At 34.5% G+C, this 27214-nt stretch overlaps 1 protein-coding gene across 1 annotated transcript in view; it reads right to left on the bottom strand.

Moving 5' to 3' along the window:
- Positions 1-7168: 7168 nt before the first annotated feature.
- LOC110462411 (mucin-2-like) overlaps positions 7169-27214 on the bottom strand; it is a 115584-nt gene continuing 95538 nt past the window's right edge. The window contains exons 47-65 of the mRNA XM_021516358.1: positions 25574-25777; positions 23597-23629; positions 21369-21546; positions 20694-20746; positions 19552-19716; positions 18680-18820; positions 17834-18080; positions 17093-17136; positions 16240-16321; positions 15018-15161; positions 13847-13890; positions 12865-13035; positions 12577-12735; positions 10527-10679; positions 9744-9940; positions 9231-9338; positions 8829-8880; positions 7525-7827; positions 7169-7303 (exon numbers count right to left, since the gene is read on the bottom strand). Of these exons, the coding sequence (XP_021372033.1) occupies positions 7293-7303; positions 7525-7827; positions 8829-8880; positions 9231-9338; positions 9744-9940; positions 10527-10679; positions 12577-12735; positions 12865-13035; positions 13847-13890; positions 15018-15161; positions 16240-16321; positions 17093-17136; positions 17834-18080; positions 18680-18820; positions 19552-19716; positions 20694-20746; positions 21369-21546; positions 23597-23629; positions 25574-25777 (2489 nt within the window). The 3' untranslated portion in view covers positions 7169-7292. The remainder of the gene's footprint in view (positions 7304-7524; positions 7828-8828; positions 8881-9230; positions 9339-9743; positions 9941-10526; positions 10680-12576; positions 12736-12864; positions 13036-13846; positions 13891-15017; positions 15162-16239; positions 16322-17092; positions 17137-17833; positions 18081-18679; positions 18821-19551; positions 19717-20693; positions 20747-21368; positions 21547-23596; positions 23630-25573; positions 25778-27214) is intronic.

Here is a 27214-nt window from a genome sequence, read left to right as displayed (position 1 = left end):
TTTGTGTCTGTAATCACATGACTGTTCCCGTCACGTTGTGTCTGTTATCACACGATTGTTCCCGTCACTGTGTGTCTATTATCACATGATTGTTCTCGTCACGTTGTGTTTGTTATCACATGACCGCCCATATTTTATTGTGTCTATTATCACATGACTGTTTCCGTCACTGGCTGTCTGTTATAACATGACTGTTCGCGTCACGTTGTGTTTATTATCATATGACTGCCTCCGTCACGTTGTGTCTATTACCACATGTCTGTTCCCGTCACTGTGTGTCTGTTATCACATGATTGTTCCCATCACGTTGTGTTTGTTATCACATGACCGCCCATATTTTATTGTGTCTATTATCACATGACTGTTTCCGTCACCTTCTGTCTGTTATTACATGACTGTTCCTGTCACGATGTGTCTATTATCACATGACTGTTTCCGTTACTGTCTGGCTGTTATAACATGACTGTTCCCTTCACGTTGTGTCTGTTATCACATGACTGTTCCCATCACCCTGTTTCTGTTATCACATGATTGTTCCTGTCACGTTGTGTTTGTTATCAGATGATCGCCCATATCATATTGTATCTGTTGTCACATGATTATTCCCGTCTCGTTGTGTCTATTATCACATGACTGTTTTCGTCACTGTCTGTCTGTTATAACATGACTATTCACGTCACGTTGTGTCTATTATCACATGACTGTTTCCGTTACTGTCTGTCTGTTATAACATGACTGTTCCCTTCACGTTGTTTCGGATCACATGACTGCCCATATCATGTTATGTCTCTTATCACATGTCCGCCCATATCATATTGTATCCCTTATCACATAACTGTTCCCGTCACTGTGTGCCTGTTATCACATGATTGTTCCCGTCACGTTGTGTCTTTTATCACATGACTGTTTCCGTCACTTTATCACATGACTGCCCATATCATGTTATGTCTGTTATCACATGGCCGCCCATATCATATTGTATCCCTTATCACATAACTGTTCCCGTCACTGCTTATATCACATGACTGTTCCCATTAACATTGTGTCTGTTATCTGTCTGTTATAACATGGCCGCCCATATCATAGTGTATGTGTTATCACATAACTGTTCCCATCACCTTGTGTCTGTTATCACCTGATTGTTCCCATCACGTTGTGTTTGTTATCACAGGACCGCCCATATCTTATTGTGTCTATTATCACATGACTGTTTCCGTCACTGTTTGTCTTTTATCACATGATTTTTCCCGTCACGTTGTGTTTGTTATCACATGACTGCCTATATCATGTTCTGTCTGTTATCACATGACCACCCATATCATAATGTATCTGTTATCACATGACTGTTCCCGTCACGTTGTGTCTATTATCACATGACTGTTTCCGTTACTGTCTGTCTGTTATAACATAACTGTTCCCGTCACTGTGTGCCTGTTATCACATAACTGTTTCCATCACGTTGCGTCGATTAACACATGGCTGCCCATATCATGTTATGTCTGTTATCACATGGCCCCCCATATCATATTGTATATGTTATCACATAACAGTTCCCGTCACTGTGTGCCTGTTATCACATGACTGTTCCCGTCACGTTGTGTCTGTTATCACATGATTGTCCATATCATGTTTTGTCTGTTATCAAATCGCCTCCCATATCATATTGTATATGTTATCACATAACCATGACTGTTTCCGTTACTGTCTGTCTGTTATAACTTATCACATGACTGTTTCCGTTACTGTCTGTCTGTTATAACATGACTTTCCCGTCACTGTGTGCCTGTTATCACATGAGTGTTTCCGTCACGTTGCGTCTGTTAACACATGACTGCCCATATCATGTTATATCTATTATAGCATGGTCGCCCATATCAAAGTGTATCTGTTATCACATAATTGTTCCAGTCACTGTGTGCCTGTTATCACATGGTTGTTCCTGCCACGTTGTGTCTATTATCACATGATTGTTGTGTTTGTTATCACATGACCGCCCATATTTTATTGTGTCTATTATCACATGACTGTTTCCCTCACTGACTGTCTGTTATAACATGACTGTTCCCGTCACGGTGTGTCTGTTATCACATGATTGTCCATATCATGTTATATCTGTTATCACATGACCGCCCATATCATATTGTATCTGTTATCACATTACTGTTCCCCTCACTGTGTGCCTGTTCTCACATGACTGTTTCCGTCACGTTGCGTCTGTTAACACATGACTGCCCATATCATGTTATGTCTCTGATCACATGGCCGCCCATATCATATTGTATCTTTTATCACATGACTGTTCTCGTCACGTTGTGTTTTGTATCACATGTCTTATTGCGTCTATTATCACATGTCTGTTTCCTTCACTGTCTGTCTGTTATAACATGACTGTTCCCGTCACGGTGTGTCTGTTATCACATGATTGTCCATATCATGTTTTGTCTGTTATCAAATCGCCTCCCATATCATATTGTATATGTTATCACATAACAGTTCCCGTCACTGTGTGCCTGTTATCACATGAGTGTTTCCGTCACGTTGCGTCTGTTAACACATGACTGCCCATATCATGTTATATCTATTATAGCATGGTCGCCCATATCAAAGTGTATCTGTTATCACATAATTGTTCCAGTCACTGTGTGCCTGTTATCACATGGTTGTTCCCGTAACGTTGTGTCTATTATCACATGATTGTTCTCGTCACGTTGTGTTTGTTATCACATGACTGTTTCAGTCACTGTCTGTCTGTTATAACATGACTGTTCCCGTCAGTTATAACATGACTATTCACGTCACCTTGTGTCTATTATCACATGACTGTTTCCGTTACTGTCTGTCTGTTATCACATGACTGTTCCCGTTAAGTTGTGTCTGTTATCACATGGATGGCCATATCAATTTTTTTGTTACTGCATGACTGTTCCCGTCACGTTGTGTCTGTTATCACATGATTGTCCATATCATGTTTTGTCTGTTATCAAATCGCCGCCCATATCATATTGTATATGTTATCACATAACTGTTCCCGTCACTGTGTGCCTGTTATCACATGACTGTTCCCGTCACGTTGTGTCTGTTATATAACTGTTCCCGTCACTGTGTGCCTGTTATTACATGATTGTTCCCGTCACGTTGTGTCTATTATCACATGATTGTTCCCGTCACGTTGTGTTTGTTATCACATGACTGTTTCCGTGACTGTCTGTCTGTTATCACATGACTGTTCACGTTAAGTTGTGTCTGTTATCACATGGATGGCCATATCAATTTTTTTGTTACTGCATGACTGTTCCCGTCACGTTGTGTCTGTTATCACAAGACTGTTCCCATTCACATTGTTTGTGGTGTCACATCACTGTTCCCGTCTCGTTGTGTCTTATATCACATGACTGTTCCCATTAACATTGTGTCTGTTATCAAATGACTGTTCCCGTCACTGTGGGTATGTTATCACATGATTGTTCCCGTCACGTTGTGTTTGTTATCACATGACTGCCTATATCATGTTCTGTCTGTTATCACATGACCGCCCATATCATAATGTATCTGTTATCACATGACTGTTCCCGTCACGTTGTGTCTATTATCACTTGACTGTTTCCGTTACTGTCTGTCTGTTATAACATGTCTGTTCCCTTCACGTTGTGTCTGTTATCACATGACTGCCCATATCATGTTATGTCTGTTATCACATGGCCGCCCATATCATATTGTATCTGTTATCACATAACTGCTCCCGTCACTGTGTGCCGGTTATCACATGACTGTTTCCATCACGTTGTGTCTGTTATCACATGACTGCCCATATCATGTTATGTCTGTTATCACATGGCCGCCCATATCATATTGTATCTGTTCCCGTCACTGTGTGCCTGTTATCACATGACTGTTCCCATTCACATTGTCTGTGGTGTCACATGCCTGTTCCCGTCTCGTTGTGTCTGTTATCACATTATTGTTCACGTCACATTGTGTTTGTTATCACATGACTGCCCATATCATGTTATGTCTGTTATCACACCCCCGCCCATATCATATTGTATCTGTTCCCGTCACTGGGTGCCTGTTATCACATGACTGTTCCCATTCACATTGTCTGTGGTGTCACATGCCTGTTCCCGTCTCGTTGTGTCTTATATCACATGACTGTTTCCATTCACGTTGTGTCTGTTATCAAATGACTGTTCCCGTCACGATGTGTATGTTATCAAATGAATGCCCATATCTTGTTGTCTGTTATCACATGACTGTTCCCGTCTTGTTGTGTCTATGATCACATGACAGTTCCCGTCACGTTGTGTCTGTTACTGTATCACATGACTGTTCCCATTGACATTGTCTGTGGTGTCATATGACCGTTCTCGTCACATTGTGTTATTTATCACATGACTGTTCCCATTCACGTTGTGTCTGTTATCACATGACTGTTCCCGTCACGATGTGTATGTTATCACATGACTGCCCATATCTTGTTGTCTGTTATCACATGACTGTTCCCGTCTTGTTGTGTCTATGCTCACATGACTGTTCCCGTCACGTTGTATCTGTTATCACACAACTGTTCCCGTCACTGTGTGTCTATTATCACATGACTGTTTCCGTCACTGTCTGTCTTTTATAACATGACTTATCCCGTCACGTTGTCTATTATCACATGACTGTTTCCGTTACTGTCTGTCTGTTATCACATGACTGTTCCCGTCACGTTGTGTCTGTTATCACATGATTGTTCCCGTCAAGTTGTGTTTGTTATCACATGACTGCCCATATCATGTTCTGTCTGTTATCACATGACCGCCCATATCATATTGTATCTTTTATCACATGACTGTTCTCGTCACGTTGTGTTTTGTATCACATGACTGATTCCGTCACGTTGTGTCTATTGACACATGACTGTTCCCGTCCCTGTGTATCTGTTATCACATGACCGCCCATATCATATTGTATCTGTTATCACATGACTGTTCCCATCAAGTTGTGTCTGTTATCACATGATTGTTTCTGTCACGTTGTGTTTGTTATCACATGACCGCCCATATCATATTGTATCTGTTATCACATAACTGTTCCTGTCACGTTGTGTCTATAGCCACACGATTGTTCCCGTCACGTTGTGTTTGTTATCACATGACTGTTCCCGTCACGTTGTGTCTATTACCAAGTGACTGTTTCCGTCACGTTGTATCTATTATCACATGACTGTTTCCGTCAATGTCTAAATATAAATGACTATGTGCTAGGATCTCAACCATTTCAAAGTTATGACCGTATTTGCTGTTAAGTGTTATGATAGTGTTGTGTGTGCACATGCAATGTTGTTGTGTGCTTTGTGTTTTGTTTGAAATGAGGTTGTATTTTCTTGTTTCTGTTCCTGTCCTTTACTCTTTTTACAAATGTTTTTTTTCCAAATTAATTTGTCGATGAAATTTTGATGAAAAATAAAAGTTGTTATCAAGATGGATTATAACAATTAAGATATAATTATCGGTCACTGACAGAATAAACAAATAATGAAAACTCTCCTGTTTGAAAACACTCTATTGTTCGAGCGGGGGCTCTCTAAGCCAGGCAGTTCTATGAAATTATCTATATTAAATCACGTATATAGTTTTCTTGGCTAGGGACATATAATATTTGGGAACATTTCCGTCTGTGAATAAGTTGTAGTTAGTTGAGTTTGACTCCGTGCCTCGTCGGTTTTCTTCTACATAACGGTAAAAGCAAATTGAGTTTGACTATGAACAGTAAGTAGCGCCATAACACCACAGCACAAGTTATAACAAAAGTTGCACATGTGAGTTCTATATTCGGATGTGTCACCTTTAGATGTTGTGGTTACATTCAACTTTTATTCCATTTTCTAGTAAATTGTTGGATTTTTCCCCTGTCATAACAAATACCTTGACCAACATCTTATTTATTGATTTTATGTGTTTATGTTGTGTGCTTAATCAGACAATTAGTTGTGTATGCCATTACATCTCCACTGTCCCCCTTATACTCGATGTAAAGACGCGGCACCCCAGGGTATAAGACGAGATATATGTAAGTCTGTATAATTGACAGCTAATCAGTTAAGATGAATATCTGATAACCTTTTATGACTCATGTTTTTGTCATGTGATGGCGGATTTATATGGGGTCAACAGTCGGGGATGTTCCCGTTTGACTTGTGCACTTCCGATTGTCAAAAGCATGTAACTTCGAATGTTAAAGCTAGTATCTCAGGAACTAAGAAATTATATGTAATAAATGATGCAGTTGTGTTGAGTCCTAAATAAAATACGAAATACTGCAGCTCACTTCCTGGTACATTAATAAATATTGTTTCCACTCGTTCACCGGCATAATTCAGGGTGTTACATCAAAACAAAGGGTGTTATCTTAATTCTAAACTGCAAATCATCAAATGCTATTCTACTATGAATAATATCCTTTTCCTGTTACATTACCAGGTCGATTGAGAAATAAGTTTTTCTTCAAAATTATGGACCTAAAAATCTCAGTGAAGCCGTTAAGGTAACCCATACACCGTTTTAATAAACGAATTATCCTTTGTGCCAATATTTGCTTACTTAACGATTGATATCAAATGTTCTGATGACGAAAAGTTCTCAATTTTCTCAGAATTGAAAGAAATTGATGTTTTGCTTCATAAAACAGTCGACAACTTGGGGTGTCACTGTCCTTTTTTGTTTGCAGCGTTGATGTTTTTGTGTTATTTTTCAACTATGTTACATATGATATTCATAATACTGAACATTCAAAGATTGTACAGCAAAAAATCAACTTGCTACAATAAAAGAATAATTGTCAAGCAATGACAATTTTAAAAGTTAATAAAATGTTAAGGAAGGTGATAATTCACACTTTCAAAATGGCCGCTAAAACTATTGATGTTACCAATAGGTATCTATTTTTTATACATTTTTCGGATGCATATTTGCTTTTAATATCTATTATAATTCGATAAAATTGATAGAATCATGTTACACTAGATCAAAACGAGATTTGAACGTGATTTATGCCTCAGAAGAGCATATCCTTAATACCACTCATCAACTGCGTACCGCTTGGTTGGACTCTGTGCACATTGTGCAGCAATGTATATTTAGGGCTCTTTTATTGTGACATATCTACATCGAAACAAAGCCAAATGAGCAATTATTGAATATGCTTTATTTGTTTATTCTACAAATTCAAAATAATACGGTTTCGATTCAATTTCAAAAATCATAATGGGAAAAAAACGCCTGTCTTGTCTGTCTTGCTGCAGATCATTATTCTCAGGTACCAGCTAGGGAAGAAAAGGAAAACACAATATCAGTAAAATAAACATTCACAGTGAAAATGAACTTGAAGCAATTCCTAACAACTTGAACATTACTGATTATAAACAAAAACCTTTCAAATAAATGATTAAAAAGCGAAAGTGTAGTTTTTACTACAATAAACATGTTTAAATGATCTTTTAGGATACTCTATGCTACTATTGGAAAAAGGAAATTTGAAACTTACGCTGACAAGGTGTTACGTCACACTGGCACATAGTAGGTTCCTCTATAGTCACCGTTTGTAGGCTGATTCCATTTGTGTAGTCAGGTCTTATGCATGCCAATTCAATATCTCTCTTCTTTGTTTCCACAGATGTACAACATTTACACTCCGATGGCAATCCGAGTCCCTTTGGAAAATGAGTGCTATCACCACATCCACCAGAGCAGTAGGCATATGTGATCGGTTGTTCCGTTGAACAATTGCTAAATCCACCGTATGTTATGTCGACCAGTGTCTCTGTCTTTGTATGTAGACTGCATGTGTCTGTGATAGAAAATGCAACATGTTATTGCATGTCACCCCATTAAACTGTACTAAATATTTTTTCTATGATATATCAGTAAATGTGAGTTAATTGGAATATTTACATAAACATTGACAAAAATGACTGTGACAATTATCCTAATTGTTCTATTTACCTTTAGTACTACTGATGAGTCTGAAGTGGATACAATAACCTTATGATACAGTAAAAATGTTTATTTTGGCTCTTAGCATCGACATACTCATTTATTGGTGCTTCTTATCGTTTTGTTGGTGAATATTCTAATAACCCTTCTCTGATTTGTGTGGCCGTTACTGCATACAGTGCCATATTTCATGCTTTAGATTATTCACACTCATAAAAGTTTTATTTAGGGTCAATAGGCTTTTTCGTTATTTTCGATAAGGTGATCCAACAAGGGAAACCACATACATGTGCTTCTTTGCTTTCTTTTTACGCCATTGCGCTTGTTCATTCTACATGTGATTTGAACGTATTATACTTTAAACTACAGTACACAATGGACAAACCATGTTATGTATCAGCTTATCTCCATACTTATGTCTTTGAATTATGTTATACACACAAAGATCTGGTAGCTAAAATCGAACATGTACAGTGACATCGAAACCTAATCAAATATTGTTGTAAGAGCATTTGCTTCTCGGGTGGAGGCCTACAAAACGTTTGTTTCAAATGTGAATATTGATGTTTGTATATACAAGTTATAATACCACATTTGAAACAAACGTTCAAAACAGGCAGGGATAGATATGTCTATATTTTAGATTTTAAATTAGGATTTGGGAAAAATCGTTGAGCAGCTGTGTTTCGTTGGATTCGATGACACGGAAGGAAAGGTAAACAGTAGTTGGAACATAACAATCGCCATTTTTATAGAAAAAAACAAAGATCAATTGTTCGTAACTAGATCTGGACTTTCTGGTACACTGTGGGAATAACATGAAATGCATTACATAAGAAACAAAGTAACACATACCTTTCTTGCATACATGACAGCAGCCATTTGCGTCCATCACTCTTATTTCGCCCTATACAAAAATATCGTTCGATTGAATCTTCTCTCATGTACATGTTGGAATGTACAAAATATGAAAACGCAAGTATTTATGCGTTGCTAGTACTATTCTCAATTAATTACAAAAGTTATTTTTCCAGGGGTTAATGATGCATTTTGTAATATTTTGATGCCATTTCGATTCCTGTTTTGATTGCTTGCATTAACTTATTTTATCCTTGAAATTGTGACGCTGTATTTTATCACTTTCTATTACATGTAACTGTAGTTTATACATAAGATTATATACACATGTCGATTGGGGAACTTACGTAACTGTTATAGATTATAGTATTAATATGTCTTTTGTCTTCAACAACTTACCTCTAAACACTCGGATGGTTCATTACATTTCTTATTACATTTGATTTCTCCAGCTTCACAAATGCATGTATAGCATTTGTCCAAAGGATCTTCAAACACTTCACCTTCCTGTTGATCAAATCAATACACAGTTGATGAAAGACCACTGTCGTGTAAATAATATCAAACGGAATAAGACAAGCCTATGCCAAGCTTAAAATTTATAAAAGAAAATGTATACACAATGCACATATAATGGAGATTCTGGTAAGTAGCGTATTTCCAATAAGCACATCATGTTATTTGAAATGCCACTACAGCAGCACACTCATACATTGATATTAAACTGAATAAGCTAAATTCTTTGCTTCATACATATGTGTTTTTAATATGATGGTGTAACATGAGCATGACTAACAATGAGAATGTGGTTACTGAAAAACAGGCACAGATTTAGTGTTGATGCACTGAATTTTCAAAAAACATCAATTAATATTTTGGCGATAAACATTTGGATTCTTGCAATATACATACCGTTATGTTCGTTTCGTTTCCATATTTACAGTTATTGCATTCGTGAACCTCGACACAATGTCCGTCGTCATTTCTTACGAAGTTCGGCTTGCATTCACATTTAGGAGGTCCGAGATCACAAGTGTTATCTTCATATCTATTTTGACAGGTCTTTTCACAACCAGATGTGTTAGTCCATGCTTCGTTGGTATCGCATTCTATATAAAACAATTAATTTAAGGAATGACTTTCAATCAACATGTGTTTTGTTTTCAATAATTGGAACTTATAAAATTCCATTCTGATAGCTTGTGCCATATTCCTGAGCTTGTGCAAGTCTTCGTATTGACGTAATGTAAAAAATATATAGTCCGTAATGGAAGGACCTTTACAAAGACTTGATGGTGTGCGCTGATAGTTTAATATAGCTTAAATATGTAGAAACAATACACAAAAACATATTGTAAAATTCATACGTTTAAGTATAATATTTTCTGAGGCTTATTCATAAGCACAGGTAATTATCTGATCAGTTTCATGGGCAAATGAAACAGGTGACATTTGGTAGTTGCATTGAATCAAACTTGAGTAGAAATCAAAATATTTTAAGTGATACAACATATACTGAGATTTAAGGATTGTTTCCTTGGTTAAGTTCTTCTTTTTGATAACGTTGTCGTTGAATATTGAACATTTCATAAAACATCACAAAAGTGTTACATACTTATATGCAGCACGTTCTGGGAACGTTAGAAAGCAACAACGACATCTAAAGAACGCTAAAATAGTTTCAACTTGTCTTACCACAATCTTCAGGATAACATTCATCTTTGTCAGTTAAGTGTGGACAGTCATCGCTTGTCTCACTAGTGACGTTGCGATATCTTGATTTGGTTCCTAATCCACAAGTTACACTGCAAGGTGTCCAATCGCTCCAGTTTGAAACGGTACAGTTAGCTAAACAATCACATAAAGAAAACGAATATTATTGACTTTGTTATGATCTGAAAACGGATTTCTCACACATCAATCCTATTCGAACATATGTTTTTGTCTTAATGGACACTTAGTATACTAAGGAGTATTTTAATGCGACAGTAGGTGACGAAAAATCACCAAACATGTAAAATAATACATATTCAGTCATCTGTCATGTTTATAGGATGGTCCAAATAACGTGTTACGCTGTGTTAAACGTCCTCCTTCATGTTTAGACTTTAGTTTACATCAGATAACTTCAATTTTGATAAATCGTGGCAAGCATGTAAAACCTAATCGACTATAGCTAAATATGTAGTGAATAATTTATTGGCATATTGCCCTCTGATTAGTTGACGGTCTCCACACACAATCATATTGAAATAGGATCAGATACCGACGACACTTTGTCAATATTTCACAATACAAATTAATCAAATATGAGCATGCTGCACTCAAATACGTTGGAGATTTGCGCTCAATAACGTTGCGGAAGTTTTATGGATTTACATGAAACATGGTTAATATACACACTATTTTAAGATTCCAGCTAAATAAAATCTTTCACCAAAATCTGCACTCCAGTTCACTTCAATGCTAACTCCAGTGCACTACAATGTTAACTCCAGTGCACTACGATTCTACTCCTGTGCACTACAGTGTTAACCAAAGTTTGAAAGAGTGAAGTACATATGAAATAAATGTTTATAATGAAATGGGTTCCTCCATGATATGAAAATTGTAAGAAAGAGGAAAGTTCATTTAACTGAATATTTCATAATTTCGATACACATATTTTTTTCTGATTACTTATAAAAATTCAACTGAACATATACATGTACAAGAAGAAATTGTACACTATATCTGGTGAATATAGAAAATAAATAGATATAGCTTTATTATTTCAGAGGAAAAGGTTTAAAAGTAAAATGCGTCATAGTTAACTTCACATCACGTTTTATAGCAATGTGGTAGTGTCAGGATGGGGGATCATTGACTGTTATGTAATATGGGTAAATGTGGTAAGATTCCTATTTATACTTTTGATGAAAGGTTTCTCAATAATACGACATCAATAGAATAATTCGGTTATTTGTTTTTATAATAAAGGCCAATGGCTTAATTAGCTCCATCTAATACTTAGGCATAATGTATACAAACAAATCAAGAAAAGATTTCATTCCAGAAAAATCTTATATCATGGCATGGCACTATACAAATGAAAGGTAAAACTCACGTTAAATATGTGTAATTAATTTAACTTCGTTTATCCCAAGTTGCCTTCTTTAAGAAAATTTGGAAAACAAATTGAGTTAGTCTGATTTCGATTTCTTTGTAATATACATATACACGTCAGGTAAATGTTCATGCTGATGGTTGAATTACCAAAATACATCTCCCAATCACCGTCCCCTCCCCTGGGTCTACTTTTCCCCACACCAACGTAGCAGGTATTGAACACCTAGTGTGAAGGCAATTAATCCTGTCAATTAATCTAGCCCATTTGTCTGTCCAATAGATACCCACGTAATCAGTACATGCTTACAGGTAAGATACTGTGGCTGTTCCATTGTCAGGGAATAACAGCAGCGGGCACAATTATATTTCAAAACAATGACTTCGACTCTATAGTAGTGATTTACACTACCGTTTGCCCTCAAATGGTTTACAAACATGGTGTTACCTAAATAGTCGAAAATAACGGATAACACACCCCAGCATCAATTAATTGGTCACTGAACTATGATATAGCCTTTTGTATCTGTACGGTTAGTGATCACAAGTGGTGTTATTGGACAGAATAACGATAAAGAGTGATATTGTTTAAATGGAGTTTTGTCACATAACAGTTCGTGTGTTATTAAATAATACTTACTCTCGCAGCTCTGAATATTACATAGGTCTGATTCCGTTAATGCTAGATTACAATAGCTTGCATCAGAGGGGCTAACAAGATCACGTGTTCGGGTCTGTGTCCCTGTACCGCACGGCTTTGAGCAGTTCTCCCAGGTCGACCATGGAGTTACTTCACAACCTAGCAAAACGTACATAAATAATACTCATTAGTACATAGCGCCTCTATTGTTAAAACAGAGATATTCAATTCAACACGATACAGGAATTTAATTACTGTCTGACTAGTCTGACATAATGTCACACTTACAAATATTAGCGGAACAGCTTTCTATATCCTCGTAATCTCCTTCGCAAGGCTTGCCACATAATGATGGTGATGGGGTGTTGCATGATCTACGTCGCGCTCTTGTTCCATTGCAATTCATCATTGTGGCAGAGCATGGACCCCACGTAAGCCATGATCCAAATGCACCATCAACTTTGATATAAATGAATAAAGTGTAAGATGTCTTTGTATGGTTGGGCATTAAACCTCGAATCAAAATTAAATTGTCAATGCTCTATGTTCATGTACTTTTTAACAATGTCAAAAAGATTGAACGTGTATTTTTACAATGCATATGGTATAAATGTGACGCTTTTCCAATATTGTCCATATTTGATGCTATCCATGAAATTGCACGTATACAAAGAAAGTGTCTTTATTACGAGAAGGAGAGAAAGGTGATTGTTGTTGATCATGTCTATCTAACTCTCGTTACTAAATTTTCACAATGTAGAATTCTGATCAAGAGGGATGACCCAAATGTACCCTCCCTTTTATCATTCATTTAAGTTAGAAAGTGTATTGTTCGAAACAAATCAGACTTACTGTCATTGTGCAATAAATGAAGCAATAACCAATGACCATTCGATTGTATTTACTGAGGCGCGAAGGCCACCCTCAAGGGTATACGAACCATTTACAGTAAAACAATTGTTATAACATGTACAATGCATTAACTGTCAGCCAACAAGATTGTTTTCTTCATAAGAAAGTACCAAATGTCAAAACCCTCCTCAGCTCTATTCCAAAAGACAAAACTAACAATAGCCACATTTGTCAGTAGCTATAAAACTCGACATGTACTGCATAACGTTCAATCCAACAAGTGCATACAACAGTAATGATATTGATAAGAAGGTGGACAATTCGATCGTATCTACTTAACGATATTAATGGGATTAAGGAAACCATGATATCAGTGTTAATTATTTTGTATAACGTTACATGTATTATAATGACTTACTTCCATCTAGTGGGACGTCTTCAACACTCGAATTGATGCATATTCTGTAATAAGAAAAAAATATCCTCTTTTATCTTTGTATGAAAATGCTTCCTTAGTAATCACATTTAATGTTCGATTTCTTATGGCTTATGTCTATTTTTTACATGTCAGGCGCATGCAACCAATAACACTGATAATTATACATATTGATAGTTGTGGAATTGTACAACGCACCTGATACACTGCGCGCGTATAACTTGATTAAGCACGATCGCTTGATGAATTTAAAGGAATAGAAACAAACCAAAAGACATGTGAAATAAGGTTAACTGTAGGTGATCACCACCTACTAAGCTGTACCAAAAGAAGGACCTAAGCGTGCCTTTTTATATCTTCATATTACAGCATAGGTACTGTAAGTGCGTACTTCCTTGCGTGCATTAGTTATGGTAGCACGGATCTGATGCTGAGTTTAGAGTTTTACCTCATTTTAATGAAAGTGGCACCCAGCACAATATTCTACCAAATACCCTGTGTTGCATCCGATAACCCAGTTGTTGCCATTACCCTAAATACTCAAATAGCAGAGAATAGGAATTTCCATTCTTAAGGATGATTTCGATATATTTTGATTTGAACATCTGTTTCCACATTATATTGTGTTTAGATGTTACAGTAAATTCAGTATTCAAGAGTTATCTCCGAATATCATGAGTATTGTGAAAACGTTTGACTACTGACAACAGAAAAAATACAGTAACATCCCATTCTAAAATGCATTTTTACAATATATTGCAATGCCTGAAATCGGTCACGAATTAAGTCAGGATATTAGGTATATGAATAGGCAGAGACCATTTTTATTAGTGAATTTGAATCTTTAAAAAGTATTAAAATATTAAATCTAAAACAAAACAAACAGATAAAATTAAAAAATGACATCACACTATAAATCGTTTCCAATTTTAGGTAGATTGGAAATGAAATTATCATTTACTCAAACGTTTCCGTAAATTGTTCATTTCGTTCGTCCGTAATGGGCTCAGATGTATGCAATCTATTATTGGTACATTTTCACTTTCGGTAGCACTTGGTACGCACAACATGCACGCAACAGTCCAACTTCATGTAAAAAAATATAAAAAATAATAAAAAAGTTTGTGTTCGCTTATTGTTACAATATACAAACTTCTTTATGCAGGATTGTTCGTCTTCTTCAACAACGTCGGTATCGTTATATGTTACGCCATTATAAACACATTGTCCACATGGATTTGGCAAAATGCATTCCTCTCTTTCAGTGTTCTTTTCACAGTCACCATAAATCACTTCGCTGTAATAGATTTGGATAAAAATATTAACAACACCTATATAGTAAAGCAAAAAGAGTGATGGGCAAGTATAAAACGATTAAACATTCAATTTCACATTCTGTATCTATAATTATACGTATGCCATACAACATCTCTCCATTATTTAGCAAAAACAATGTAGCTACTCAACCAGAATTTCACGTGAAATGTTCCTATATTCGACCAAACGATCAATTTATGTGGTTGTTTTCGATAATACCTTGCCTGAATTTTAACGTTGTACAAATTGTTAAAAACATACAATCACATACAATTCGTTGTTTTCTATGCATTATAGTTGGTTGACTTTATATGTTTGTGCAATAGTTTCGTGTCTTTCGCAATAAACACTGACTAGACATGCGAAGATAAGCGGCAATGTGAATGCTCTTTGTGATGTTTAGGCAATTAAAAAAGACACCACTATTGCTACATTGCTTTGATGTAGAGGAATATGAGCGTGTTTCTCAATAACATGCATCATTATTCCGTTCATGTGGTATGATCAATCGATATGTACATATTTACAATCAATGCAATAAGACAAGAAATTCGTATTTCTAAGCCCTTTTGTCTGTTCGCCCAGTGATGAATCAACTGTGATACTAAAGCCTACATGTATAGAAAATCGTTTCTTCGAAATAGTACATTTATAAACAATTCTATACTACCTAAAAATTTTGGTCTGTTCCAGAACATAAAACTAGCCATGACCAACTTAACTTTCTACCTCACGTTTACCTTCGTCTTTTTAATAATAATTAGTAATTTATTAATAAGCATTAGTTAATAGTAGACAAATTTTGTATAATCTGTATGAAGGAGTTGTTTTATAATTGAAAATGGGTTAACCCTTAACGGATACATCGTTAAGTGTTCTGCATCTGCTATTAAAATACTTCATTTCAGTTAGAGTATCTTATTTTCTTAATTTTTGTCTTTTCTTACCAATGTTTATTCTTATTGTGACCCCGCTGTTTGCCACTATAGCATATACGTAATGATAGTTTATTGTATCACACTAGCATACGTACATTTGCTTTCTGTTAAACGACATACCTGTAGCGTGTTCTTAATCCAGATCCACACATTTTATTGTTATAACACTCAGTCCATTCTGACCAGGTATCGTGTTCACAACCTATGATATATTCCAGATAGACAAAACAGTTATTACAGACCATGACCTGTCTAGTCATATGCAAATAAGACGTAGTTCATGCTCGAAAGTACGGGACATTCATTGTTACATAATACTGCTATGACATGTGAAGAGTTCACCGCCACCGTAATTGTAAACTTTCTCTACAAGTTGCAGGTTTCTACGGTGTTCCTCTACAAAATCTCTAAAATGATATCAAGAGCTGAATAATACCCATTCATATATATATTCATTGGGAAAATGTTTCCAAGTTGAAGGAATTGCAATTTAGCTGGCTTTAGAAACAATTAGAGGCAATTGTATGAATAAGCAAGTTACAGCTCTGACTTGTTGTCCGTACTATAAAGTATTAAAATGGGAACTTTGATATTTTCTTACAGAGAACTTAATATCCTATGTATTAACAGGATTGCTATTTTTTGTTATATAACCTTTATTTAGATACAAGATTATGTCGAAATAACTGAAAATGGGAGAGAATAGAGAACTACTAAAACAGCACTTCACCTGCAATAAGAAGATTTAAAACTGTAAAACTGTCTTACTTTGATTTTAAACCGTGGATGACAAAATTTTAATAAACCAATTTGGCAACATAAATAGTCTTAAGCAATTCTGCCTACGACTATGCCGTACAGTTACATTTGATAGTGTCGATTTTAAACAGATACGCAAGTATTTGTATAATAAAACATATATTAATTATTGGTTTGGTAAAGTTTTTGCGTACTAAAAAAATGTATGACTTACAATCTTCCATTGTTCGGCAGTCCATTCCATTTTCAGTACAGGTACTGAAATTAAACATTAGAAACATGTGTACGGTAGCTTAACTAAATTAACTGTGAAATTTTAAGGATTTTTTTCCGTTAAAGTAATGCGTATTATGTTGAACGATCAAAACGCATGTGGGTAAGCAATTACCATATGCTATCCAATAACTATACCCATTTTACATAATCTTATCTATACAATCTTGAAAATATGATAAGAGCTATTCTGTGGCCATAAATACAGACATTATAATAATACATGTACACTATATCAAACGATCTGATATGTTTCCCATCATCGAATTCATTCTTTCAGATTACATGAAACTAATCATTAAACTTACAGCTCATTAATGCATTCCAAACCCTTTTTGTAACATAAAAATATCATAATATCAATACTGATTTACTATTGGCACCATTAGTCCATATCAAGCTAGTTATAATCGTACTTTAAAATTGATAAGATACTTTGATAATACTATTCGATACAGTTAATCACTTATCACACGGTTTCGTTTTGCTACTCAACATTTAAATCTATAAAACTTTGCTTGCCAACATGAAAGATCAACTATTTAAAATCGATCAGTAACATCCGTCACAAAGATATATTTAAACAGTCTTACATTCATTGTATAAAAACATTGTTAAAATCTATACTGCAATACAATACAATTATTCAACACGTTTCTACTTTTAATTAAGGCAAATATACCATTCTTGACAGGTTTCCTTGTATTTCTTCGTCGTGTTTTGGGGCATTGGTATTCCATCATCATCAAAACATGGACATTTTGAGAACTTGATGCATTCGCCATTGTATTCAGTAGTTCCTTCTTTACATATGCAAGTCATGTTTTCACAATTTTCACTCTCGTCACATTGTGTGGACCTGTAGGCTTTACAAGTGCTGTTACATGCATAGTCACACATTTCCGTGTACACTTTTCCGTCAGGACAACCTATAAAAGATAGTCCACGGATTAAAAAAAAAAAAATTGTTGCAGTAAATACATTTCAGTTTATGATGGAATGCATAATGCATCTCCATTATAGTCAAAACAATAGGTTATGATAACTTGATTATGAATCATGTTGCAGACGTTGATTTGATTGGTTGGTGGGATACACTTATCGTTTACCATGAAAATAAATAGTTAATAGAGCAAACACCATATTAAGAACCGAATGACAAGTACATTATAATATAAAAAGATATTTTCGTAGAAAATGTTATCTATTCTCTTTTTCTCTTTTAACTGCTAATGTTTTGATTTTGTTCATGTGCATATAATGATAAGAAATCAATGTATTTGATAGGTCAAGCTGATGCATTATTTTCTAATATTTTTATTTTACTTTTATGACTATAAGGTACATTATGATGATATATTTACATTGAGCAAAATACACAACGGAATTGTTTGCATGCTATGTTTGTTTTTTATTTAACTCACAACAAATACTATTTCTTACACCTCATTTCCTGACAACGTCTATTGTAATACTCAAAAATTAGAAAAATGTCTATTTACGAGAAAAGTTTGAAAGGTAAACATACTGCACTCTGTATTGTTTTGACTGCACTGTCTTTCCTGTTTACAGTCGATCCCGTTGGATTCGCACCGTGTTCGTGTTTGCGTTCCAATTTTACAATCAGCGGCATTACATGGAGTCCAAGGAGTCCAAGGAGGTGGCGTAGCTAAGTATCAAGACAACAATAACTGATATAACTTGTATATAAATGAACGCTCACATTAAACCTTATATGCTGATATGTTTATATAGTTTAAACATTATAAAAGCATTGCATTTTTTTCAGAAGAGATGAGTTTTAGAAATAAGATATTTTATAAATATACAACAGATCCAAAAGCAATCCCAACGTCCATCATCGAAAAAGAATAATTTGTTATGATTTAGGTTTGATTTTTTGTCCTCTGTTATCAATTGCATTTATAGTTTTCTGCAGCAGAACACACGTATTGTATTTTTAAAAAAAATGCAGACAGCTAAGCTTGACAGTGTCCTCTCAAAGTGAGAGCATTGCTTACTTTTTGTGATAAAGTGATAACTAATTTTACTGTCAAAATCTAAGATAAATAGCTGGCCGTGATCTTGTTTTTTCGATCATTCTCTACATAAAAAAATGCAGAAATAATGACCATTGGGGACCATTATATCAAATACAAGAAAGATCCAATCAGTTCTTTGTGAGAAATAAGGATAAAAAATTGTTTAGGATTGACGAACGGACCACGGAAAAAAGCCGATTTGAACAGTCCATCATTTGATGATGGTTGGCCGGAAAGACAATATAAGTTTTGCCGACTTTGTGAATATCAAGTAATACATGTAGCAAGATCTGAAAATTATTCAGTGGGGATTGCAATTGTAATATCACTGATTTTCCGTTTTGCAGTGATAACTTACTAGTATATTCACAATTCTTTATAGTACACTCCTCTGTTTTCGGTTCCTCATCTTCACACTGTTCGTCATAATATCCAGGGATGAGTTGTCTTGTTCTGCGACGTATACCAGTTCCACATGTCTTGGAACATTGTGTCCAATCCGACCATGGAAAGTATTTGCAAGCTAATAATAAAATTCCATGATAAGAACAGTAAAAACGCAATGTTATTTCACACACGATAAGTGAACTAATAACAAAACCAACGTACTGGGAATATACCCACGGATAATGTTAGATTAGTCAGATTGTCAAACAATGTATTATTTATGAAATTGTGAACTTAATGGAATGTTGGATCAAAATAATTTAGATAATTACATACATACATTAATTGTTGATAATTTGTCCGTGGTTATGAAGCATATATGTAAAAAGATAGAGGACTGATCCATTGTATTATTTTTATGTAAACGTTACGTTATTTTGGTAAAGAAGTTTCGTATTGGACCAAGGTTATTCAGCTCCGACCATGTGTTTATTTATCTGTTTAAATTTGCAATATTTGTATTAGTATTTGCCTGTGCGACATGCATATAATATCAATAACATTTTAAGTCAATTATGAAAATAAAAGTACTACTCTAATTTCTTGAAGCAATAATGACACATTGCACAATATTTTGGTCTATAATGTAAAGGACGCAGTCAAATCAACGTTAACACAAACTAAACAATATCAAAGATCCGTAACATAGACATACTATCTACTCAGGGACGAAATATTTATTCATGACAGGAAATTAATGTTCCGATTTAAATAATATATGAAAACCGTTCATGTGAAATGCGTCATTTTATTTCCAATGTGAATTGCTCTTACTGTGATGAATTTATCATGAGTGAAGGATAATGTGTCACGCATCTTCTGCAGGACGATGTTAAGTATTAATACTACGTAACATATCAAGGAACAAGACAAAGCGTTTAAGGAAAATATATAGCCCGTGTTTTGAACCTAGCCGAAACGGAATGTTGCTGTTGTTGTTTAACCAAACTAAACATATATCAAGTTCATCTTTTTTCCTTGAATTTTGATTAAATGTTTCATCGTCCATATGTTAATATAGCGATTGAATTCGCACACTTAATTCATACTTACAGCAAGGATTAGATTTTTCACTGCATTCAAATTGGCCAGACGAAGCGCATGTACTAAAACAGAAATTATGAATATAGCGTGAATTCTGAAGTAGGAAGCAGTGCGCATTATAATTTAACAATAGTTTACTTAAATGCAACAGAAGTATTGGTTAACCGCCTCACATGTCTCTGCCCACCAGATACATGTAGCACACACTATGATTGTTTAACTATGACATATATATGTCTGTGTTTAGAAAATAGATTTAATCTACTGTGTATACCACATGCCTCTATGTAATTGCCTGAGAATGGCTAGATCTTACCGATTTTTTCGGAATATTCACTTGGTTTATAAAACTAATAACAAAGAAAACCTCTTACATGTAAGCGTGAAAGGAATGACAATAATGTTATATTCTGTATATGGTATTATTACAAGTTGTAAATTTAAAGAATGTTTTTTTTAGTAGACTTAACTTTGTAAGAGCTTCCTTTAAATAAGGCTATGCATAAAGCTAAATATACATTGATTACTTTATTTAAAAAGGAAAGTATATGTGCTATGGGAAAATGCACTAAAGGTTGAAGAAAAATCATTGCGTGATACAGTTCATTTGAGAACTATTGGTACACAGTAAGATATGATTTAACATAAAGAAGTAATAGATATATAACAAATAAATCTATTTACCAATTATAACAGTAAAAATGAATGATTTCTCCTATTTCAATTTGATCTCCGATTTCAACCAGTACTCTTTCACCATCCTGAATATAATATCCCAAAGGAGTGCTTGCACTGGGTTCAAAAGCCGAATAATTGATTTCGCCTTGTAGGGACAATGAATTCATGTCACAATACTGCTGACCTAAAAGTAGATCAAGGAAACATATATATATATTAAGTTACTCAGTACAAATTGTGATATTTTAAAGGATTTCCATCTCTTACCTCTTTCGGACACGTTTGTGTTTGCGAAACACAAAACTGTTTTGTGTATAAACAATGTTCAACATTTAAAGTGAAGCAATATGGCTGTGAAATACACAACCATATAGACAAGTGAGAAATCAATCAAGATTTTTAGATTTTTGTATTATTACAAATAAGAATATGATAAATTATGTATACATGTATACTGCTAAGGAAATATTACATAACATCGGCACCTCTTATGTTGACGTCATAGCAACATTTTACGAGTTATTATAGGTATCGCTTTAGCGACGTGACAAAACAATTTATTGCAATCTGATATTTTACGGCATATTTCCACCTTATAAGCACATAGCATGATTGCATTATTCAATATCACTTCAAATTATATTATTTGCATGTTATAATGTGCCGTTTAAGAAACTTTGAATGCTAACTATTCAGACTATTTTGAGTAATTGAGAATGCATCCTTAGGTTCAATTGCAGAACTAGTGGTTTTATTTCGCAGCATAAAGATGCAGCTTTAATGATAATCTCACCCAATTTGGCAGCCTATATAATGTTAAAAAAACAATAATATTTGTTTTGAAATTAAGTAATGTGTAATCCTAATGTGGGTTAACGTAGACTGTGTCCTTCTGCGACATCGTATATACCATACCTACATTATCTGTGCTTATATTTTGCGAAGGAAGATACACGCTATTTTCATGTTTGTATCAACAATTTCTACCCAAAATATTTTATTGAATTAGCTGATTTCAAACATTTGTTCGACAAATTAAGAAATGTACCAATTATGAGAAGTTTGTTTGATACTGTATTTTTGCCATTAAGACATTATCATATACACTTCATTAATCTTTAAAACATGCTATGATATAACTTACAATCTATCCGTATGCTGCTTATGAAGTTCAGCATCTTTACAACTTTTGACCTGTTTAGTGTTTGTTTGATGTATTTCTATTTGGTAACGTTATTGTACAGTGATGTTTTGCCATAAATGACTTAAAGTGTCGATGGGATATACAATAACACAAAACAATTCAGTAAACAAAATATAATTCTATTACTGTTGTATCAAACAGACCCTTTGATAACCTCTTTCCTTTGTAAATAGGCTAGATAACGCGATATCGAAAATCTGAATAATTACATGTATCTATTCTTCAATTCTACCTTATGTAGTTTCATGCGCAATAAGTAGAGGTAACTGCACAGAAGAAGTTGCTATACCATACCTATATTGTATATGCTTGCATTTCCAAAACGAGGTCGTCAATTTGTAAGAAATACAACGACATTGTTTCAAACAGATAATTTGTCATTTACATGTGATTATTAACATTCAATCACCTTTTAACAAGAAGATATCTTATAATTTTGAACTTTGAATTTAAGTTTAATATATTCTTTTTTGTTAACATCTAATTAAGTGTTGTTTGGTTTAAATGCCTTCGATTCCCGATGGGCAGTACATCATAACAAACATCTTGCTATTGTATATGATGCATATACATATTTAAGTGACTTGCTATTGTTTTAAATTGTGATATATATGGAAAGAAATTGGCATTGTGAAAGGTGATTCACGAAATATTTACTGCATCATTTTATTGAAATAATTTTCGATATCTACATGCATCTTTTGGTGCATTGACTCCCTACTTGTTTGGGGAAAGGACGAGCCTATTGTAACCCTCGAACATTATCGCTAGAGCCGAGTAATGCTTTGATCCTTCCACATTCGTGGCTTTCTGCTAAAATGGCATTAAAAAGATATGTTTCCCCCATTTGAATCTGTATTTTTGCCCTTAGTTCTAAACTGTTTTTTCGATGTCTCTCTTGATATCCATCTTCATTTGACATTAGCTAATACTAAGATGTGAGCCCTTTCCACACAAATTGACAATAAATTGTTAGGCTTTGAGCTGTGTCAACAGATGAAATTAACTAAGAATATGTTAATCGACTTACCTACGGTTGTTGTTATTTCAGTTGTCGTAGTAGCTGTTCAGAAAAGAAATATATATATATATGTATATTTATATATGTATAATGACACTTATAAGATATCGAATAAGAGTATGAATGAGGAGCAAAAATGAAAATGACAGGAAAGTGTGATAGTGTTAGAGATACATATAACAAGTAGATGTAAGTAGTGTTTAAAGGTATCTAAAAGCAATGCTAACAGTTGTATGTTGGTATCTTGATAATATATTGTATTTGTGTTCGCGAGATCACCTGCTTTCCGGTGTTTCGAAACGACCCAAATCCATATGTTCACGAAAGAGAGCGAAACAAACAGTTCAACGGCAAATCGCGCAATCAACTGCAACGCAATGATGTATCGTATAGAAAGAAAAACAAATCCCGACCTTTTTTTAATTAAAATGAATGGAATCCGCGTAAAAGAATCGCCAATACTGAAGAAAAGAATAACAACGATTAAACATGACCAAAGTATATAGAAAAATATCAAAACTGAAATACATAAATACAGAACATAAACAGAACAATAGTACATACAAAAAAAATCAGAATCTAAAAATAGAATAACAATAGTGAAAAATGGCCACAATCAATACAAAACATAAGATGTTTATTATAGAAGAACATCATGTTAACAGAGAAACATTATATATAAAGCTCTAAACCTCATAATAACGATAATACAGGCGAACAGTGGTTACAAATAGCATCTAATAGGAAATACAGAATATAAAAACAGAAGATATACACATATAATACTAGTTATAGATTAATAACTGAAACTGACTAAATGAACATACATGCATAAATCATAGCATATGGAAACGCAACAGTGAAACATGTCAACAGTACACACAGCACATTATATATTATCTCGAATAGCACAAAAAAGCTGAAACTAGAAATAAAAAACATCAATATAAAACAGCAAAACAGTATCACAGCAGTTATCAAAAAACATCAGATATGAAATATAACATAGCAACAAAACAAAGGGAAAAGTACACACACAATTCAAATAGTCTACATAGAATAGGAATATTGTTGCAGGCAAACACTAAATATTAAATTATTAGTGCAGAGAAAAAAAAATGCTTCTATCACGGAGAATTATGGTAACAACAGCTTTCGAGTTGGAGCAGATACATATGTAACAAAAACAATTAGAAAGTAACAAAACATGTTAATGAACAACAAAGGATCCCAGGAGGGTTCTTGGCGCCCACTATTGTACCATCTTCATTAGTTCTTCGTCAGTTCGACCTTTTCTCTTCTTTCCTCTAATCTGTTTGATCTAAACTTAATCCTGATGTGTATGAAAGCCAACCTTCAAAGTGAGTTTGTCATTTCACATATTTACTAGTACAGTACTTAATGTGAAAGAAATAGAATCGATCATTGCAATATGAGAAAGATCTGTTTAGTTCTTCTTTTAATCCATTTTGTTTTTATGATCAGTCTCAAAATATAACATACACAACGAGGGATCAAGGGGAACCTACATTTAAAATTTTAGAAAGATCCCTCACGTACTTCCCGAGAAATAGCGATAACAAACTTTCACTATCAAATCGAAGATGGCTGCCTGTCGGCCATGTTGTTTATCCTATCAGTCTCAAAAGTTGCCCTCCACAGCTAAGGACCAGGGGGAACCTGCATATAAAATTTGAGAAAGATCCCTCAAGTACTTCTTGAAAAATAGCGATAACAATAATTGTTTAAGGACGGACGACGGACGACGGACAACGGACGGACGACGGACCACGGACGCAGGGTGATTTGAATAGCCCACCATCAGATGATGGTGGGCTAAAAACATGATCATGCAAAGAGTTTAAGAATATGTAGAAAAGTTAGGTCAGAATCAAAAGAAGATAAGAGATGGAAACGGAGCAATTTTAATCTTATCCGAACATCCATATATTCATCTAATATGTAAAATTTATGTAAAAAATATACCAGTGCTAGTATGTAATGTTGGTGTAACTGTCACGATAGTTGACGTTGGTACGACGGATGAAGCAGTTGTAACCCCAAACGTCGTTGTTGTTCCAGACGTCGGTGTTGTTGTCTTTGAAGATGTCGTTCCGGTTATAGAGGTCGTTGTTGATATCCTGGAAGTTGTTGTTTGTGTTCCAGAAGTCGTTGACGGTGTTGAGGGTTCTGAATGGGAAGAGAAAAGCAATTGTTGTTAAAAAAACAAAAGGTTATTATTCTTTATTTCAATTCTGTCTCCGTAGCATTCCTTTTGGCGACTTTAAAGTTAAGAACACGACATTATTTGACATTTTATCAGAACTATGTACGGTTTGATGACTAAAATAAATGCAAAATAGTATTACTCCTATCCTTATTTTGTCGGCGAAAATGTAATACGCTGACTAAACAAATAGCTGCTTCGGTGTAGGACCAATAAACAAAAGTTATTATTGATGCGATAATGAATTTGTTCGGGGACGTTTTGCTTCTTTGTCATTGACATTTATCTTTTTATTCCATTGATCTGCAACATCAGATGGTACACAATCAATTCGTTAGCTATTCATGTTTTGCTTCTTTTACATCCCAATCTTCTGACGTTTTATGTATTCCTTGCGAATGAATATTTTTGCTTGATTCTCATTTAAGCAAGCTTTAATTGACAGTTGATGCGAAACTCTTTTGTCAATTAAGTGCGTTACTGTACTAAGCTTCATGGCGTAGGGAGAGTCATCGTTGCGTCCATATTTCATATCTACCTTTTGCATCAAGAATATTTGGAAAGCTGCGTGTAAACAATTAATTAAGCAAAAAATGTATCATTTGATAGCTAAGGGGCTTTACTGTACTTTAAAGAATGTTTATTTTTTTTAATTAATGACGAACGTTGTTATTCCTTATTCGTTTTTGGATTCGATAATTCCTGATGTTTTGGTTTGGTTAGTGTGTGTTTTGCGTCCTAAAACAGCTATGGCCATTTTAGGACGTTCCAGGTTTTGTTGGTAGAGGAAAACATGTATTCTAATTGTTTTTAATTTGTAATACATGCAAGTATTTGTAGTTAAACATAATTTATTTTAAAAACTTATCATACTTAAGATAAACAATAAGACAAAGATACAATAACAAAAAAATAAAAAAGAAACACGGCGAGTTTAGTTTAGGTTCGTGTAAATACATGGATAATGCAGTATGTATATGTAGGTAAATTTACCTCAGTTGATATTTACTAATATTGGAAACATGCAGATTAATTCCTTATATCGTCACCATTGTTATCACTATGGGGACCAATATGTATATTGTCAGTTTGAGCTTTGTCATATTGATATCGTCGGTTCGTTAGACGACACAAAGTGTCACTGTTGTGAATTTAGGGTCAGTTGTAGTTTAACATAATTTATTTTTAAACTTATCATACTAAAAATAAACAATAAGACAAAGATACAAAAACAAAACAAAAATAATGATAAACACGGCGAGTTTAGTTTAGGCATTGGGTGACAACTCGAACGACAATTAAATTGCTTACTGAAAAATGGGGATTTGAAACATTTAAAAGTAAGTCCCATGGAAAAAACAGCCGTTCATACTAATATTGACAGCTGTTTTTGGGTAACA

The sequence above is a fragment of the Mizuhopecten yessoensis genome, unplaced genomic scaffold, assembly GCF_002113885.1.
Source record: "Mizuhopecten yessoensis strain PY_sf001 unplaced genomic scaffold, ASM211388v2 scaffold10789, whole genome shotgun sequence".
NCBI lineage: Eukaryota > Metazoa > Mollusca > Bivalvia > Pectinida > Pectinidae > Mizuhopecten > Mizuhopecten yessoensis.
Note: the sequence above shows the minus strand (reverse complement) of the source record. Positions and strands in the feature narration are given on the sequence as shown.